A 20,361-nucleotide genomic window follows, 5' to 3' on the forward strand; every position below is an offset into this window, starting at 1 on the left:
GAAAGAAGCTGTGCTACAAGCCCTCCCAATGGGGAGCCCTACCTGGGAGAAACTGTTGAGAATTTCTCCTCCCCCTGGAGAAATTTGGTGAAATTGTCTCCCAAATTTCTGTGCCCACAAGTAAGGTTCAGAATTTCAAGAGGCCATTTGCACACAGCTCTACTTGGGACCGTGATATTTGGGGTGTGTCCCATCATTGGGAGTGGTATGTTACATGGAGACATCCTCAGCTGTAGCACGCTGGTTATGGAATGCCCTCCCGCTAGAGGCCCAGCTGATGCTGACACTGGCTTCATTTCAGCACCAACTCAAGACCTGGCTTTTCACTCAAGCTTTTGGGTCTCAGTGACTATTGTTGCTGATTTTATTTATGTATTTATTTATTTATTACATTTCTATCCCGTCCTATATCATTAAGATCTCAGGGTGGCATACAGATAAAATTAATGTAAACAGTATAAAACAATAAACAATTTAAACACCAAAAACATATTTATTAAACAAGTTAAAACCAGTTAAAATCTAAAACAATAAAACAGTTAAAACAATGTGCTAGGGAATGCATTTAGCCCTCAAAGGCTTTGGTAAAAAGCCAAGTTTTTACTTGGCACTGAAACGAGACCAATGTCTGCGCCAATTGGGCCTCCAAGGGGAGGGCATTCCACAACCGGGGTGCCACAGCAGAGAAGGCCCTCTCCCATGTCCCACCATAGTGTATGTTTCAGAGTGGTGGGATGCAGAGGAGGGCCCCTCCAACAGATCTCAGTTCTCAGGCAGGCATATATAGGGAGAGGCGCTCCCTCAAATATCGAGGTCTCAAGCCAATATTATACTGGATTGTGGGGTCTTGCTGTGGTTTTATGATTTTATGTTAAATTGTTTTTTGTTGCCCACAGTTTACCTCCAAACCAGAATCAGAAATCCACTTTCAGCTATGGTTTCTGATTCTGGTATGGAGGTGCGTGTGACGTACTTCTAGGAAAAGGAATTACTGGGTAGGCTACTGAGAAGTTTCTTACCCACCTCTATCAAAGCAATATAAGATGTCTTTTTTATAAAATGTCAAGTGAAGAGCCACAGAAAATGCTTAATGATAGCTAATTAAGAATCTGAGAGAAGGCCAAGCAACAAAGGAAGAGTATGGGCAGGTAGCACAGAAGTGCAGGGATGGCATCAGGAAGGCTAAATTTGAGAATGAGCTGAGGTTAGCGAGGGATGCTTAAAGCAACAAAAAAAATTTCTTCAGCTACGTGCATAGTAAAAGACAGAGGAAAGAAATGTTGGTTCAACTATTAAATAAGGATGGCAAATTGATAAAGATTTCTAAAGAATCTGGTCCCCGGAGTCCGTGGCGGAACGGAACACTTACCTCTGCCTCCCCGCGGAATCCTCTTTGGCCGGATCCTCCAGCTCCGGATTTCCAGCGATATGGCCGCCATGCCGTATCGCTGGCTGAAGGGGACCGACTGCGGATGCAAATGGCATCCAGGATGCCATTTGCGGCTGTAAAGGCCTTCGTTTAAGGTAAATGCAGCCGTAAATGGCTGCATTTAGCTTAAACTAAGACCTTTACGGCCGCAAATGGCGTCCTGGACGCCGTTTGCGGCCCTGGTTTTTTACTCGAGTGACTACTTGAAGCCAACATGGATTTGTCAAGAACAAATCCTGCCAGACAAATCTGATCTCATTTTTTGATCAGGTCACCTCCTTTGTGGACTGTGGGAATGCTGCGGACATAATATACCTTGACTTCAGCAAAGCTTTAGACAAAGTGCCCAAGGATATCCTGATTATCAAACTAGTTCAAAGTGGACTAGATGAAACAATGATCAGGTGGATCCACAGTTGGCTACAGAATCGGACTCAAAGACTGCTTATCAATGGGACCTTCTCAAACTGGGGAGAGGTAACGAGCAGGGTACTGCAGGGCTCAGTCCTGGGCCCAGTGCTCTTCAACATTTTTATTAATAATTTGGATGAGGAGGTGCAGGGAATGCTGATCAAATTTGCAGATGACACAAAATTGGGCAGGATAGCTAATACCCCAGAAGACAGAAACAAAATTCAAAGTGATCTTGATAGGCTGGATTGCTGGGCAGAAAACAACAGAATAACATTTAAAAAGGATAAATGCCAAGTTCTGCACCTAGGAAAAAGAAACCAAATGCACAGTTACAAGATGGGGGATACGTGGCTCAACAGCAGTACAAGCGAGAAGGATCTTGGAATTGTTGTCGATCACAAGCTGAATATGAGCCAACAATGTGATGTGGCTGCCAAAAAGGCAAATGCTGTTTTGGGCTGCATTAATAGAAGCATAGCTTCCAAATCCTGGGAAGTACTAGTTCCACTCTACTCAGCACTGGTTAGGCCTCATCTGGAGTACTGTGTGCAGTTCTGGGCACCCCACTTTAAGAAGGATGCAGACAAGCTTCTTCAAGGAGAGGGTTCAGAGGAGGGCAACGAAGATGATCAGTGGAGTGGAAACGAAGCCCTGTGAAGAGAAACTGAAAGAACTGGGCATGTTTAGCCTTGAGAAGAGAAGACTGAGGGGAGATATGATAGCGCTCGTCAAGTACTTGAAAGGCTGTCACAGACAGGAAGGCCAGGATCTCTTCTTGATCCTCCCAGAATGCAGGACATGGAATCATGGGCTCAAGTTACAGGATGCCAGATTCCGGCTGAACATCAGGAGAAACCTCCTGACTGTTAGAGCAATTTGACAATGGAACCAATTACCTAGTGAGGTAGTAGGCTCTGTCACACTGGAGGCATTCAAGATTAAGCTGGACAGCCATCTGTCAGGGATGCTCTGACCTGGATTCCTGCATTGAGCAGGGGGCTGGACTCAATGGTCTTGTAGGCCCCTTCCAACCCTACTATTCTATGATTCTAAGAATAGTGATTGTATTAAAAAGAAGACACACAAAGACATAAACAGGTCCACAATGAATTCTGGGTAGCTGATGTCAAGAACTAATTGGCAAAGGAGTTCTGGACAGTATCTTAGAAGGATGTTGAACTAAGCCCATCTCTCAGGGTCAAGGGGTATTGAGGAATGAAGAGTTGTAAAACTTAATGTTTGATGTCAATGTTTATCTGAAGAGTGTTGGGTTGTAAAATGGTATTACTCAAGGTCAAATGTACGCTTAGAGTTTTGCTTATCAGTTAGTGGTTGATCATTAATGGATAATAAATATTGTATAGGGTCTAAACACTATAAAACCTGATCTATAAATATTTAGGAAACTTTATATAATTAGTTTTAAGTAGTAAATTTTGAGATGGGAGTTGTTTTCTCAAAGATACGATTTAGAATCAGTCTTCTCTAGCCTGAAAGATATATGTTAACCTTAAGCTCCTTTTGTGTGTTTTAATCTCACTGGAATTTCTGAGGAATTGAGACTGAGCACAAATGTATGGGATAGTTAACAGTGAAGTAATGTTATATGAAGTGTATAAATATGCTCTGATATTTGGGGCATATTAGTTTCTTTACCATCTTGGAAACTCGCCAATGCCTGTATACCTACCGATCAGCTGGCAGCCTATTCAGAGCTGGGTAAAAAACTTGGGATTTAGAATCATAGGGTTGGAAGGGGCCTACAAGACCATCGGGTCCAACCCCCTGCTCAGTGCAGGAAGCCTGATTCCCAGGCAGCCTCCCATCCAAGTACTAGCCAGGGCTGACCCTGCTTAGCTTCTGAGATCAGACAAGGTCAGGTGCATCCAGTTGAAAAGCTCTCCTTTTAAAACATCTCAGATTTTTAAAAAGATTTTTGAGACTGAAATTCCTTACTGCTAAGGAACTATTATTTCAGCCTACATGATTTCATTTTGATGTTATGTTTTATTGAGAATAGGAATAAAAAATAGGAAAAGGATCTAAAGTCTTCCCCCCGCCTTACTAATTCTTGTTAGTACAAAACCAAAATTGAACGCATCCTGCAGCAATTTCTGTTGTACTCTTTGTCTGAAGTGTTAAATCTGTATAGATAGTTACCTGGCAGCTAAAGGCTTCCTAAATATGTAACTATGGCTTGGTAATACACAGCAGAGGCAAAATCTGTGACAGAGACAAACTATGGTAACCATAATTTGTCCAATTTGGATGTCACAACAATCTATGGTTATCACAAACCAGGAAGTGGAGGAAGGAATTGGTATATGTGAGGGGAGGAGGAAGAGGGAAGAGGTAGCCAGCTCCCAAAATATTCCCAACAGCAGAATGGTGCTGTTCTGTTTTGCAGTCAGAACTTTACCGGCCTCCTTGTAATCTCTTTGATGAATTCCTGTGGCATCATAACACAAGATGCCTTATTAGAACTTTCTGAATTAATAAGCCAAAAATTCTACAAAACAGTTGCTCCATAAGCTAATAACTCATTATTTATTCTACAGAGTATTTATTCTGACTTCTGTAAGGCTATCTTGTATGTTAAATAATTGAGGGGAACATGCTAAAAAGATTAACTTTTGACATATTTCAGTAGGGACTGATGGTTGCTGACTCATGATATGTCAGCTGGGAGCTTATCAAACTTCACAACTTAAAGATGACTTTATGTCGTGCCATGATATCCTGACATCCTACATTTCTGCACAATCAGCACTGGAAGCTACAGAGTTGGAGTGGGACAGGATGATGCAGAATGATGTGCTGTTATAACATGAGCTAAGCTTGACTAGATGTTAGTTACAGAAGGAGAAGCGAGGAATAGAATTCTGCCTAGAAATGCGCTTGATGAATTCATTTATCACTACTGAAAATGTAGGTATACTGTGTTACTTTATACAATCAAACAAAAAAGCAAGTACCATATTCATATTATATATTTTTTGGTTACTTTTTCATTCTATGTGACAGCTTTGTCATATGAAGCCGGCAGCTAAAACAACTGGAGTATTTTCATCTACATAACTGCTAAACATGTTACTTTGGTTTTCAGTCATCGGTTTTCTCTCGGATTTGTCAGTGATCCCAGTAATATGAATATGAATTGCATAGTTGGTTTCCCCCCTTAATTCAGGGGTAAAATGTAGTACACTTATAGAATAACTGCTTTAGAGAGCAATCCAATGACCAGCAGACAGCATCTGGGAGGGCATAGGATAGTTTGGTTTCCTGGCTCCATGCTCAGAGCCAGGAAACCGCACTCTCCTCCCCCTCCCCCTTGCTGCTGAAGTGGAGAGAACCATGCCGGCTACCTCTCCCTGCTAGGAAACAGAGCACGGTGATAGGGGAAAGCAGGCGTTCCCAGGAGTGGGGAGGGGAAGAGACTTAGGCGGCTGCATTACGCCATTTCTTATGGCCACCCCAGCCTCCTTCCCTCCCCTTCCAAGGTGCTGCTGCTAGATGGGCGAAATCACCTGTCTAGTAGAAATGAAGGGGGCTGGAGTGTGGAGCTGCTGCTCTCCTCCTGCCCTGCATTGGATACTCAGCAGCCTTCAAGATCAGAGGCTGACGACTATCTGGATAGGATTATGCCCTTAGTTGTTCAGATATTTTAATATATTAGCATTAGCTTTTATGGGTTGCAACCCACTCCATCAGATGCAATAAGTGGAACTGGAGGCTTTGAGTCTGAAAAGACAGTTAGGGCACAATCTTATGGGGATGATCGGCTGCCTCCGAACTTGGTGGGCGGTGTGCAGAGGGGATCCTCTCCTCCATGCTCTGGCCGCCCTGCATTTGTGGCTAGATGGCCAATTTCAGCTGTCTAGCCAGGATGCCTTGAAGTGGGCAGGGGGGCTGGAGAGTGCATAGGAAGTGTAATGTCGCTTCCGCTGTCCCCAGGAATGCCCCCTTTTGGCCTCTCCATGCTGCTCTTATGAGCAGCACAGAGCCGGGGATGAACCATGCCACCTACGAGGCAGAGGGGGAGGGGGAATGGAGTCGGCTTTCTAGGAACCAACCTTGGAGCGCTGGATCCAAGCTTAGTTCCCAGAAAATGAAAAGTCCTATGGCCATCTAGACGCTGTCAAGCAGCCATAGGATTGCATACTTAGTTAAACAGGTAGATTCTGCACAGCAAGCATTCTGTTTTCTTAAAGCAACAGTTACAATTTTAAAAATGAGACCGAATAGCAATTACTCTTTGCAAGTATGTCAGTCTGCAATACTATACCCCCTTACCTGGGAGTAAATTTCATTGAACTCAGTGGGCTTACATCTGAATTGATATACGTAGGATTGCACTACACATCAGATACACATTCACTTGGAAGTCACTTCCACTCATTTCAACAGAATATATTTCCACATTAGCCTGCTTTGGTAGGATAAAAGGCTTGGACATTATTGCAGTGAATGACATAAAAGTACTGGAAATAACGTATAGATTTATTTTGCTGAATTGCCTGCTTACCAAAGTGAGTGCCCTTGTCTTGGACGAGGAATACGTCCATCCTGTGGTATCCTTTCCCAAGTCAAATCAACAGGAGTGACTGAAAATGAGATTTTTGAAATCATACATACTCAATCACAGTTATGTATTTGGGGTCAGTCTAAATAACCTTCCAGGGAGCCCTTACAGCACAGTGCCTCTGACTACAAAGAGATTCAGCTCTGTAACTCTGGATTCTAAGATTTCAGTAAGTATTGCTATCAGTGTAGCTGCCGGAGGCAACACCTTTCAAGGACCTTACAATAGATTGCTGATAGTAACATTCTCTTGCATTTTAATGGGAGCTGGGATGAGCCAAGAAGAAATAGGTGAGTGGGGGAGATTACTCATCCTTTGTCCTACTAGGCCAAGGGGAGGGGTGAGTGAGGTCTTAATTCACATTCACACAAATGCACACTTGCATGAATGTGCATTAGCACTAGTGTGAATTTACACAAATCCCCCCATAAGTTGTTTTTAAAAAAATGGCCTGCAAGTCTGCGGAATCTGCTTGACATGGAAAAAAGTTGGTTTGCTGTGGATTCATAGATCTCCAAACTCATTTGAGTCAGTGTGGATTTCTCCAGCATCCCTAACAGGACATCAGTCTATGCTGGATGGATCTGAAAAGGAGGCAGAGAGATGACTTTGCTCTCTGCAGGAAATCCTTTTGCAGTATGGGTTCCCCTATCCATCTAATGGATAAGTTAATGCTGTGAATCCTCATCTTATGCTCAGCTGGTGTATGGGCGTAGATAAACCTTATATCACAGAAACACCACAAGTCTCTAGTGACCTCCTTCTAAGGAAACTGAACTCTGAGAAAGTGCTGGCACACCTGAAACTTCTCACTATTCAGATGTGGGGTGCACACACATATAAACAAACATGTCTGGACAGTTTTCATTATTTTCCCCATTATTTTCCCCAATAAAATCAAGACTAAACTTCTCATATTAAAGATCCATAATATTATTCATATTACTGTGCTACACAGAAAACCTTTCCCATAGAACCTGATGGCATTTTGGGGCATCGTTATGGTGAAACATCTGATATTTCAGAGTGAGACCCAAATTGTCACACAGTGTTTCATAGGTCTCTATGAGAAATGGCCTCTGTCCTGGTTTAGGCAATCAGAAGTGTCACTACCACTGCCATCAGCTGCCTAGATGTTGTTTAACCCTTGCACAACCCCCGCCACCCGGGTGCTCATGACACGACAAGCCATGGTGGGGTGTTTGATCATGCAAACTGGCCCTAATTCTGCACAGATACAAAAAAACAAAAAACAAAACAAAAACACCATAGGTACATTCATATCTGCAAAAAAATAACTTGATTTTTGTACAGCTATTCAAACTAGGATTGGGACACACTAACCTCCAGCCATTCTAGTCGCATTTGCTGTATTGTTTGTAATACACTTGCACAATTTTGTAGTGATAAGCCGTTTTTTGCATTACAAATGACTGGCCTATTATAGTGAAATATGTGCAACTCCAAAGGGAGGAATAAACCCATGAACAAGCTGCCTGCTAGAAAAGATTAATAGTATCTTACTTGTCAACATGTAGAAGTCATTGAAATATGTTGGCTGATCATCCTGGGAGAGAAAGAGAGATAGATTGAAGTTGATATTTTTATTTACAGGGCATCAATATTGTCATCTAGATAAGGAAAGCTTTTAAAATTAAATCCAAGTTTAAGCTATCTGAAGTGACTACTGCTAGAAATAATAGCAAAATAGCTACCCAGAGAGAGGCAGGCATGTCTCCGAGATGCACATTAATAGACTGGAATGCAATAATTCTTAAGTAAATACTTGTGCACGGTGGAAAATACAGAAGATTTAAAGCAAACAGCGGAAGTACGTTTATTATACTTCAATGGCAAAATGTCAAATGATAATCAAATTAACAAGGGATAACAAACAAAACTGGTGGTACTTACAGAAGTAATATAAAAGGAGCAGCCTCCAAACATAAATGCAATATTCCCTGCAATGGCCAATGCATGTCCGTGTCTAAATCATAACATGAAACAATGGTAAGTAACTTTGGATGCTGCAATAACAGTGACACTTCTTGCCATTACACAGAAAAGAAGCCAGCCTTACTATGGCCTGTACATAATACAGCTCTTTACACAGCTGTAACATGGCTGAGGGAACAGTTTCTCATGGCCTGAAGCAACCAGTCTTAGGGATAATAGCTTATCCATAGAAGCTCTCAAAGTAATCTCATCACTTGTCAAAAGATCCCTTTGTACAATCCTTTCTCAGGACCCTTGAAACACTATATTCAGTTCCAACAGGACAGGATATAGAGGATTCTATATGAGGCTTTTATTATGCACTCGTGCGTCCTCACGGTAGTTTGCGGGTCCTTTACACGATGTCGTCATCCTCCAGGGCCTCTTCCTGCTTTGCAACCATTTTTGCATATTTTTCTGAAGAAGGAAAGTCTGGTATTTCCTGAATGCCAGCATGAAATTCTCCTTGTATTCGCACAATTTTGCTATACCACAGCACTGTCTAATAGTTGTATAATGGAACATATGGAAAGGCAGAGAAAGACGCCCCCCCCCCCCAAGAAAACATGTGTACCAGAGCTGATCTTAATCCCACAAAGAATCCGGAAGCAGAAGCTTCAGTAAAGGTGCAGATTAAAAGCCTCATGTAGAAAAGTCCATAGATGAGGGGGTGATGGAATTGCTGCAGAGAATATAGTCTTGTTTCACTGGAGTATGATGGCTTCTGTGTTCCCCAAGGAAGTGTTTGTCAGTTTCACTCCTGCTATCAAAACTGGGGAAATTAAATTACAATAATTCCATTTCAATGCACACTTACCTGGAGGCAAGGCCCATTAAATACAGTGGGACTTACTTCTGAGTGACCATCCATAGGATTGCCTTGCACATCCCTTGCATTTTTAAATTATGGGACATGAGCATTGCTACACTGGATTGGAGAAACCCCCCATCACCACCGAAGAGTCCTATTTTTTTTTTTAATTAAGACAGTAAAAACGAAAGCAGTTCTGTGAAAATGTGGACGCAATGATTGCTCCTTGCCACTTTGGTGTTGCATTGTTTACAGAGATAGATGGGTGGCTCCATGCCTGGGATATATGGGTGGTTCTACAATCCTATACATGTTTAGACAGAAAAAGGTCCAGTAACTCCTAACGTAGCTGGCTGGAGAATGTTGGCAGTTGTAAGACTTTTTTCTGTCTAAACATACATAGGATTGCACTGTAAAGTGCTTTTTGGGGAAGGAAATAATAAAACAATGATGTTATTTTATCCTATACTCTGCAATTGCCTCAGTCATTTGAAAATCTCAGTGTGGAAGGTACTCTATACATTTAGAAACTGCCTCTTCTCCACCAAAGCTAGATGGATTTGGAGTTAGCGGAAATGGGCACAAACATGCTGTCACTAAAAATAAATCCCCAACCAACTGTCCAACCAACCAATAGATCCTTTATATTGTCTCACACATCACAATTCTCTGAGTGGTGAGTATTTCCATGGGTGCAATAAATCTAAGATGTGATAAACACACACTCCCCCCTCATGGATTTGACCAAGAAAATCCAGACATCACTGTTAAGGAGAAATCCACGATCTCTTAAACAGATTTGGCAAAAACCATTAATAGTCTCCTTAATTTGACTATGGTCATATTATCATTTTTAATTCAAAATAAATAGTTGGAAACTGAATATATATCTCATCTGAAACATATCCTATTCCTATTTAATGTTAAGTTGACATGCAAGACAAGCCAGAACATTAAATACAAAAACTTTGACGTTCTTTATAGAAAAAAACACCAAATGGAACAATGCATCAAATATTTTAATATAATATTGTATTATAATCCATATTAATAAAATGAATGAATGAGTCAATTGCCAATTTTACCATTATGACATACCTAGGAGGTGGAGGGTCTCCAATCACTTCTTTTCTAATCCAATGTCCACTAGCTAATGCCATCCTAGAACTACTGAAAAGATTGTATTCAGAAAAGAGGGTATTAATTGACTTAACAGTATATGGTAGATTTTAAAAAATGTTTTACAGATGGATTTTCATGGGATCCAAACAGCCCAATGTGCAAATGGAAATCATTTGTCTGGGTGGGAAGGGTTGCCGATTTCTCTTTCCAACTGGAAATCTATTGCAGAGGCTCCTCTAACCTTTAGGACCAATTTTTGGAAGGCCAGAAAGGCTGCAGGAAGAAGGTGGGGACTGGATAAAGTCAGTTACACGTGCAAAAGTCCCTTTGGATTTCAGCCTGTGTCTTTTGTCAATATTAACATGTTTATAGAAAATGATAAATGTAACAGTTCTGCAAATTTTGCAACCTTGCTGGATGCTAGTTTGTGGAAAAGTTCAGAGAATGACCAAGCATAAGTCAGAACTGACTTTCCCCCCTTCCTTTCCTCTCACCATGTTCCACTCACCTGTTGTGCCTCAATCTTTCATTAGGAGCACAAGAACAGTCTTTCTGCAAGCTCAGTAAGTCCTGAAGCATGAATTTCTAGTCTAATGTATTCACTCACAGGCTTTATGTAGCTCTTTACCTACCTTGATAGCAGTTGCTATGACACCGGAGTACACAGAGAGCAACACACACCTCACAGCCTTTCTGGTTCCGCATTATTTCCGGGTTACTTGAAGTCATGGCAACATAAGCAGACATTCCCCACACTGTATATTCAGGCCACACAATGTACACTACTCCCATCACTTGATCTCTGTGCCTATGAAAAACCTATGACATCTTTGCATGGCAGGTTGCCAATAAAGGCACAGTACCAGTTTTCTAAAAAAAAATAAAAATAAAATTATTAACCTTGACTTTGCAAAGTAGCTAGAATTAAGCCTGCAGTCCTATACACAGTACACTTGCTGTGGAGTAAGTTCCATTTAACTCAGTAGGGCTTACCTCTGTGTAAACATGTTTAGGATTGTACTGTAAATTAGCTTAAATCTAATGGCTTAAACTGGTTTGAAGATCAGCCTATACATTTTGCAAAGCCTGGTCTGTGTGCATGTGTGTGTTTGGTGGGCGGGCAGTAGCGTACCAGCTCCCAACTTTACAACTCACATCTTTGAGGGAGTGCACTTAATTCCTGTGACAAGGCTCTGGTACCTCTCATAGTTGTGTAGAAGACAATTCAGATTTTAGCAGGCAAAGCTAAGTCCTGAATTCTTAGGTGCATGCTTGGATTTGGAAGCTAGGAAAACGTGTATCTGGGAAGGGGGATTTATGTATTTATTTAAGAGCTTTTCTACATGAGGCTTTTAACTCACCACTTTACCGATGCTTCTGTTTCCGGATTCTTTGCAGAATTAAGATCAGCTCCTTTACACGTTTTTTTCCTTGGACTTTTCTTTCTCTTCACTTCCTTATGCTCCATTACACAAGCACTAGGTGGCTCTGTGATATAGCGGAATTGTGCAATTACATTAGGCTTCATCCTGCCATTCACAAATAATACCAGACTTTCCGCATTAGGACCCCCCCCCCCCCCCGGCTAAATGGTTGCAAAGCACTGGAGAGGCCCTGAAGGATGACAATGTTGTGTAAAGGAACCACAAACTAATGTAAGTGAGGCATCACGGGTGCACAATAAATGCCTCATGTAGAAAGGCTCAAAGTCACACACACCCTGCCCCTGGCTCTCCTGTATCCTTGGTAGATACAGCATCATGATACACTAAACCAGATGGTACTTTCAAGTAACTGAACTAAACAAAGAGCAATAGAATCACAGGAAGCAGCCCTCACTATTATGTATAGAGGCTCCATGCATCCTTGGCTAGTCTGGACTATGGAGGAAAATGGTAATGGACTTGAACTTGAGACAGTGAAAAATGAGAGCTGTGTAGGAGTAATTAGGGACATGGGGCAGGAACCAGTGTGGTGTAGTGGTTAGGCTGTTGGACTAGAACTGGAGAAACCCAGGTTCAAGTCCCCACTCTGCCATAAAGCACACTGGGTGATTCTGGGCCCATCACTGACTCTCAGCCTCACAGGGTTGTTGCGAGGATAAAATGGAGAGGAGGCGGATCAAGTACGCCACCCTGGGCTCCTTGCAGGAAAGGTGGGATATAAATGTAACAAATAAATATTCGACGCTATCACTAACATAAATTATGTCGCACTAGCATAAGTGACCTCTAGTGCAGCACCAATAGTGTTTGCTGGTACAATGGGTTTACCAAGAAAACCAACATGCCAGCAAATGCTATTGGCGTTGCACTAGAGATCACTTATGGCAGCACAATGTAATTTGTGGTAGTGTTGGATAGAGGACAGCAGGAAAAATCTCCTTGGATTGTATCCATGTTAGTTTAACAAGTTCTATTCTTTTCAATGGGTCTATTCTAAGTAGGACTAACATTGGATACAACCTTTTGTTGAGATGGAAGAAATGGCAGTGTCACGGGAACATAGGAGTCTGTGTTATCATTGGTCAAACAATTTGTCCATTTAGCCCCATATTGCTTCTTCTAGCCTTCCCCAATCTGTTGCCTCCCAGATGTTTTGCATTACAACGCCCAGCATTCCTGATGATTGGCCATTCTGGCTGGGTATGATGGGAGTTGAAGTTCAAAACATCTGGAAAGCACCATGTTCAGGATGCTGGTCTACCCTGAATGGCACGAATTCCCCAGGGTCTTAGGAGGAGACTTTCCTATCTCTTTTTAACTGGAGGTGCCAGGGATTAAACCTGGAACCTTCTAAATGCAAAAGACATGCTCTACCATTAAGCTGTGGTCCCTTCTCAAGGCAAGAGTTCTGGGAGCAAGGAAAAGGCATAGCAGCAAAGGGGATCTCAGCCATGTAATTTTCTTAGGTTTTACTTAGGAATATTGGTCACCAAGATGTATATTGTCAAACATCCTACTCACTTAAATAAGGGTACTTTCACACAAGGGATTTACTGCACAATCACGCTGCCTGGCTTGCATAATTTTATAGGGGGTGACATTGTCTTCCATTTGTAGTCCTCCTGTATTTTCCCAATACTTCTTCCATCTTTTTTCTAGGGCTGTGCACTGCTTTAGCCTGAACCCCAAAGCAGATCAGGGTGATCTGGGCCAAAGTGGTTTGTTTCCGGAGTGGGTTGGGAGTGGCCTGAAGTGATCCAAAGTGAGTTGGACCAACCCTGAAGTGCTTCGTGCTTCTCCAAGCAGCCACCCACCCAGCTGTACGAGCCCCCTGCTCTTTACCTAGACCCGTGGGGAGCACTCGCAACTGTCACTGTCTTGGAGGGAGTTACCATGGCAACCCTCCTTCTCCTGGTAAGTAAATGGTGCATAGATTGCGGCTGTAAAAAGGGCCATCTAGGTCAGTAATACTGCATAGATGGCTCTTCTATGGCCACAATCTATGTACCATTTACTTACCAGAAGAAGACTCGCCATTTTAAAAGCAAATGGCAACACCCTGCAAGACTGTGGTGGCTGCGGATGCTCCGCACGGATCCAGGTAAGGAGGAGCAGGGGGTCATGTGGCTGGGTGGGGTGTGAGTGCGGTGCTTGCACAGTTGGGCAGTTGGGCGGGGGGTGAGTGCAGGGCTCGCAGGACATGTGGCTGGGCACGCCCCTCCACACTTTGGCTGTCTGGATCATGCGTCAGATTCGGAGGCTGGAGTGGGTTAGTCCAGCTCCGAATCGACCTCCAGAGTGGATTGGGGTTTCCCTGCACAGCCCTACTTTTTTCTTCTCAGAAAAAAATCCTTTAAGGCAGAAAAGACTAAATAGCTGCACAATGCCTTTTGATTGTTAGCACTAGGAGTCCCCTCTATGGAAGGAGCCTAAGTATATACACTATCAAGGTTGTACTACACAGGTTGCACTACACAGTCTTACTTTGCAATAAGTTTGTTACTCTGAAATACGTTCTAATATTAAACATAGAATAGAATCATAGAGTTGGAAGGGTCCATTTACGCCATCGATTCCAGCACTCTGCTCAGTGCAGGAATCTAGTTTAAAGTATTCCTGACAGATGGCTGTCCAATCCTTGCTTGAATACCTCTAGTGATGGAGGCCACTTCTACATGAGGCATTTATCGTGCACCTGTGACTGGTCACTCATGGAAGTTTGTGGATCCTATACATGACGTCATGCTCCTGCAGGCCACCTCCCAGTCTTTGCAACCTTTATCCTGGGGTGTTTTTTTTCTCTTTTTCTCATGATGATGAAAGTCTGGCATTTTCCCTCCTCCTGCTATGAACTGTGGTAAATCTACGATATATTGATGAAATGGCACTTTATTGCAGCAATACCACAGCACCATCTAGTGGCTTTATAATGAAATGTATACAACTTGCCCAGAAAGGGGGAAAAAAAGGGGAAAAAAACGTGGAAAGGAGCCAAGTGTAATCCCATAAGGAATCCAGCAGCAGAAGCCCCAGTAATGTTGCAGGATTTTAGCTTCATCTAGAGCAGCCCAGAGAGCCCACCACATCTGTAGGCAATTGGTTCCATAGCCTGACTGCTCTGAATGTTAGGAAGTTTTTCCTGATGTTCAACTGAAATCTGCCTTCCTGTAACTTAAGCCCACTATTTCGTTTCCTAGTCTTGGATGCTAGAGAATAGGTTACGGCCCTCTTCTGTGTGACAACCCTTTAGGTGCTCATATAGCGTTATCATCTCCCCCCTCAATCTTCTCTTGTCAAGGCTAAACATACCGAGTTCCTTCAATCTTTTCTCACAGTGATTAGTTTCTTTGTTGCTCTTCTCTGAACCCATCCCAGTTTATCTGGATCTTTCTTAAAGAGTGGTGTCCAGAACTGTGAGGTCTGACCAGAGCAGAGTGGAACTATTACTTCCTGTGAGAATGGGACATACACTACAATCCTACATATATTTACTTGAAAGTAAGTCCCATTAAGTTCAATGGGACTCACTCTCAAGTGACAATGCAGCCACTCTTCCATGTAATATGTTTACAATTGGATGTCGATAAGGTCAAGCATCCCCTACAACTGCTTTGCAGCAACATTGGTGCAGAATAGATCAAGTTTATAGTTCTCATTGTAGCTAAAGGAACTCAGTTTATGATTGTCAAAACAAAACAACCATGACAGAGGCAAAGTTCTCTGCATTGCAGAGCAGTGGATCAAAATCAAAATGATAATGCGCAGACTGTGTAATAACATTGCCAGGGCTAGAATGATATGTACCGCTCTACTTTTAACTGAGGTTAGTTTAGATTTCAAAATGACTTATAATTGCCCAGGTCTGGTGCTAGAACAGATATACTCTCTTGCACTTTCACAATATCTTGGCCCTTGTAATAGCACAGCTTTGCTTTGCATATGGCTAGAGGGGCTGGCAAAGCAGCTCTGCTGCACGCTCTGTGCTGGCTCAATTGACCACCAGCCTTTTAGGAGGGAAAAGGAGTTCAGACCTTTTCAACCACAAGCAGTGGGAAAGCTGCATGGTTCAGCCCCAACTGAGATGCTCAGCATGCGTCTTTAACTGAAGCAGCACATACTGTAACTAATGTGGCACCTTAGGAAAAGGCTGTTTGTCATTAGCTTTTTTTTTTTCTTTGTTGTAGAAAATCTAGTCTGGCTGTATGAAGGACTCTCCGGGTATGATAAATACACACATCTGTAAACAAATCTTTCTGTAGTGCTAGGCCAGCCTCTGCCAACCGGGTGCCTTCCAAATGTTTGGGACTAAAAACCTCAGCCTTCACGGCCATTGGTCATGCTGGCTGGGGCTGATAAGTGCTGAAGTCCAAAACATCTGGAGCTTGGAGGGTATCAAGTTGGGGAAGGCTGTGCTAGGATGAGGAGGCAATTTCTATCATTATTAACCCCCCCACCCAGTGAATTAGAACAGTGCCTGTGGCCTGGAGATGTATGTTAATTAATATTATCCCTTGCTTGAAGAGAAATGTAACGCTATTCATTGTCTGTCATAAAAAATACTTGGGCAGGACTAAAAGATTCAGCCTGGCAGGTTGGAGGGTTTGGATGCAGTCTAGTTAATGATTATGCATTTATATCTGTCCTTTTGATTCCACAACTTCTGACTTCTTTCCAAGAAAGAGTCACAGCTTTAACTACCAAATCCATAATGCTAATATTTAGGTGACAAGTGCAGTTGTAAAATCTTCATTCTTTCTGAATTATTTGAAAAGATAATTCTGCTGTTGTGCTGAAGCAAGGGAAGCTGACCTAAGCAACAAATCTAACACTGAATATAAGTTGGGTCACTTAGTTCTAATTAATGTAGGTGTATGCATTGTATACATTGGCCACAGTTTTCTGTCAAATGGGTGCTACGCTTTTCTGCCTAATGTAGTAATATTTATCATATCACTTTAGAGGGGTTCCCACCCCCCAAACCTCTGGATTTGTTTATTGATAAAAACCAATATATTAGAATGGAAGCCATGAGACCAATGCTAGAATAGAGGCTTGCTAAGGCAAGGTTACTTCAAGGCAGGTGCAGCATATGTAGGTACCTTGTATTCAGTTAACATTTCTGTTTAAAAAATTGTCTCATATCAAGTATAGGAAGGATCTGTCTCAGACCAGAGCACCTGCAAGTCAGGGTACACATTAATGTATTTCATGGGCAATTGCTCCAGCGTAGAGTCAATGTTTGTGATGTGCTGATATTAATAATTAATTATACCCCTAAGCATTCTTTTTCGGGTGCAATAAGCCTAGTACTGGGCAACTAATATATGATGGGTAATTCTACATCTCTTTTGGAGCCCTATCTATAGATGTTCTGATATGTTTCTCTGTAGATAAAATAGCAATTTTCAATGTAATTATCAGACCAAATAGAATGTACACTGCAAACTGATATGTGCCTACTCCAAAGTAAGTCCCATCGAGTTCAATACTATACCCATGTAGAATTGGAGCCTAAATTATGTTTACATGGAAGTAAGTCTTGATGAAATCAACAGTACTTACTTGCAAGTAATATGCTTAGGAGTAGGATGTTAATGAATCAATATTTTTAGGTAAATGTTTTAAAATGTTAATTTTACTAATGCTACAGAAATTGATTTGTTTTACTGCCTGTAGAGTAACAGCTGTAGAGCAAAACCATGCAGTGAGATATTCTAGGTGATTCCATTTCAATAATAATAATAATAATGATAGGCACAGTTATAGCTTCAGTTTTATCAGTACTTTGGATTAGAATTTCAACTATTAGATTATTAGTAAACTCTCAAGCCAGCAACTTCAGCAGCAATGATACTCAGATCAGTTGTCATGGAGGTCATGTCACTGTGGAATATTTTATATTTTATTGTCCCACTGAACTCCAGCAAGTCATTGGTTGTGATAAAATTCTTCTGAACCCAAATCCTTTCTTCTCCATGATCTTGCTGACAACATCTGAACCCACAGAAATGTCATAAATGTAGCAGGTCAATTCTGCAGCATGATAGAATTCAAAACTTGAGCATTCATTACTCTGTCTTGTTTTCTTTGACTTGAAGAGATTTAGCATTCCCCTGGCAAATTAGAAATTAGATTCTAGTTCCAACAACCTCCTTTTCATTCTTTACAAAAAACTTATAATGAGTAGGATGGTCATTGGTTTTACAAGAGCCTTTGGTTGTGTGGTGGGTTCCCCCCCGCTATGTTACTGTATATGCAAATAAATAATAACTTATGTCTTCTCCATCAATAAGAAAAGTGCCAGACAGCTTGTACCCCTAAGGTTTCAGACCTAGATAAAAGGATCTGGTACTTTTGCTTTATTTTCTCTTAACCCATCCTGTTCAAAGTGGAGAGGAGGGTGGCTTTTTGGACCCACTATTAGAGATCCAAATTGTGAACTGCATATACAAGAACCTATGGTACATGTTGCTATTATAACAGCAACTGGTGTTTTCTATATGTCACATATGTTTATCACTAGATAGTACCTTTGATCAGGGAAACACTGCCCCCTCCACCACACTAATTTTATTACATTAATATACTGCCTTACTTGCTAAAAAACCGCTTTAACCACTGCATTGCTTATATACTGCGATTTACTGGACTTACAGTGCAATCGCATGCACTTTTATTCAGGAGTAAGGCAGCAATCCTACCGGGATCGACGGTTGCCCCCAAACCTGGGGGTGACCGCCTATTCAGTACAGGGCAGGAGGGATGGATGTCCTCCATGCTCCTGTAGCCCTGCTTTCGTGGCTAGACAGCTGATTTTGGCTGTCTAGCCGCAGGACCTCAGAGCATGGGAACAGGTGGCTGGACAACACATAGGAAGTGTTGTACCGGCACTTCTTACCTCCCCGCCCCACTCCCGGGAACATCCCATTTCCTCCGCTCCATGCTGCTCTTTTGAGCGCGGAGCACAGGGCTGATCCACGCTGCCTATGAGGCAGCGTGGGAGGGGGTGGGAGTCGGTTCTCTGGGAACTGATCTTAGAGTGCGGGTGCCGAGGTCAGTTTCCGGGAACCAACCAATCCTATGGCTGTCTATCCACTGACTAGCGGCCATAGGATTGCACCCTTAGATTGTATTTAATAGGGTACACTCCCTAGTAGACGGGAGGTTAGAAAGTAGATTAGGATCTACTGGTAGATGTCTGAGTGATTTTCAGTAAATTATCAAGTGTTCCTGACACCTCCCCCGCCATGGTTTAACAACAGCAACAGCAAAAAGCCTTTTCCCCTCCTAACTTAGGCTTCTGAATTCAAGAAACCTTGGGGCAAAGCAGGAGTAGATTTGTGTGTGAAAGGATTTGTGTGGTAGTTCCAGTTCTAAGATGGAAAACAAATTCCTGGGCTAAGTATGTGCTCAGAGGCACTTTGTTCTGCAATTCTTTGCCCATCCTGTTTGCCCACTATTTGCACATGGCTCCAGTTGGTGACCCCTTCATGGATCACTGCCTTGTTGTGGCGAAGGGGCTTGCGTAACTCAGTGAAGCCATAAGCTATGCCATGTAGGGCCACCCAAGACAGACAGGTCATGGTGGAGAGTTCTGACAAAATGTGGTCCACTGGAGAAGGAAACGGCAACCCACTCCAGTATTCTTGCCAAGAAAACCCCATGGAACGTATCACAAGGCTAAAAGAGATGATGCTGGAAGATGAGCCCCTCAGGTCGGAAGGTGTCCAATATACTCCTGGGGAAGAGCAGAGGGAATTTCCAAGTAGCGCCAGAAAGAGTGAAGTGCCTGGGCCAAAGCCGAAAGGACACCCAGCTGTGGATGTGGTGGTGCTGAAAAGAAAATCTGATGCTGTAAAGAACAATATTGTTTAGGAACCTGGAATGTAAGATCAATGAATCAAGGTAAGCTGGAGGTGGTCAAACATGAGATGGCAAGATTGAACATCGACATCTTGGGAATCAGTGAACTAAAATGGACAAGCATGGGCGAATTTAATTCAGGTGACCATTATATCTACTACTGTGGGCAAGAATCCCTTAGAAGAAATGGAGTAGCACTCATAGTCAATAAAAGGGTGGGAAAAGCAGTACTGAGGTACAATCTCAAAAACGATAGAATGATCTCAGTACGAATCCAAGGCAAACCATTCAACATCACAGTAATTCAAGTCTATGCCCCAACCACTGAGGCCGAAGAAGCTGAGGTTGATCGGTTCTATGAAGACCTACAACACCTTCTAGAACTAACACCAAAAAAAGATGTCCTTTTCATCAAAGGGGATTAGAATGCCAAAGTAGGAAGTCAAGAAATCACTGGGATAACAGGCAAGCATGGCCTTGGTGTACAAAATGAAGCAGGACAAAGGCTAATAGAGTTTTGCCAAGAGAACACGCTAATCATAGCAAACACTCTTTTCCAACAGCACAAGAGGCGACTTGACACATGGACATCACCAGATGGTCAATATCGAAATCAGATTGATTATGTACTTTGCAGCCAAAGATTGAGAAGCTCTATACAGTCAGTAAAAACAAGACCTGGAGCTGACTGTGGCTCAGA

At 42.4% G+C, this 20,361-nt stretch overlaps 1 protein-coding gene across 5 annotated transcripts in view; it reads right to left on the reverse strand.

Moving 5' to 3' along the window:
• LOC146352454 (kelch domain-containing protein 3-like) overlaps positions 1-20,361 on the reverse strand; it is a 92,638-nt gene that overhangs the window by 68,518 nt on the left and 3,759 nt on the right. The window contains exons 1-5 of one of the 5 annotated variants that reach the window (XM_084834073.1): positions 10,862-10,946; positions 10,330-10,401; positions 8,340-8,412; positions 7,950-7,992; positions 6,369-6,447 (exon numbers count right to left, since the gene is read on the reverse strand). In XM_084834073.1, the coding sequence (XP_084690199.1) occupies positions 6,369-6,447; positions 7,950-7,992; positions 8,340-8,412; positions 10,330-10,401; positions 10,862-10,932 (338 nt within the window). In that variant the 5' untranslated portion in view covers positions 10,933-10,946. Of the gene's footprint in view, positions 1-6,368; positions 6,448-7,949; positions 7,993-8,339; positions 8,413-10,329; positions 10,402-10,861; positions 11,135-20,361 lie in introns of those variants that run through there. The other 4 variants (XM_084834070.1, XM_084834069.1, XM_084834074.1 and 1 more) reach the window with 4 other exon arrangements.

This window comes from Heloderma suspectum, chromosome 2 (genome assembly GCF_057233095.1).
Source record: "Heloderma suspectum isolate Gila_16-S chromosome 2, 16-S_ref, whole genome shotgun sequence".
NCBI lineage: Eukaryota > Metazoa > Chordata > Lepidosauria > Squamata > Helodermatidae > Heloderma > Heloderma suspectum.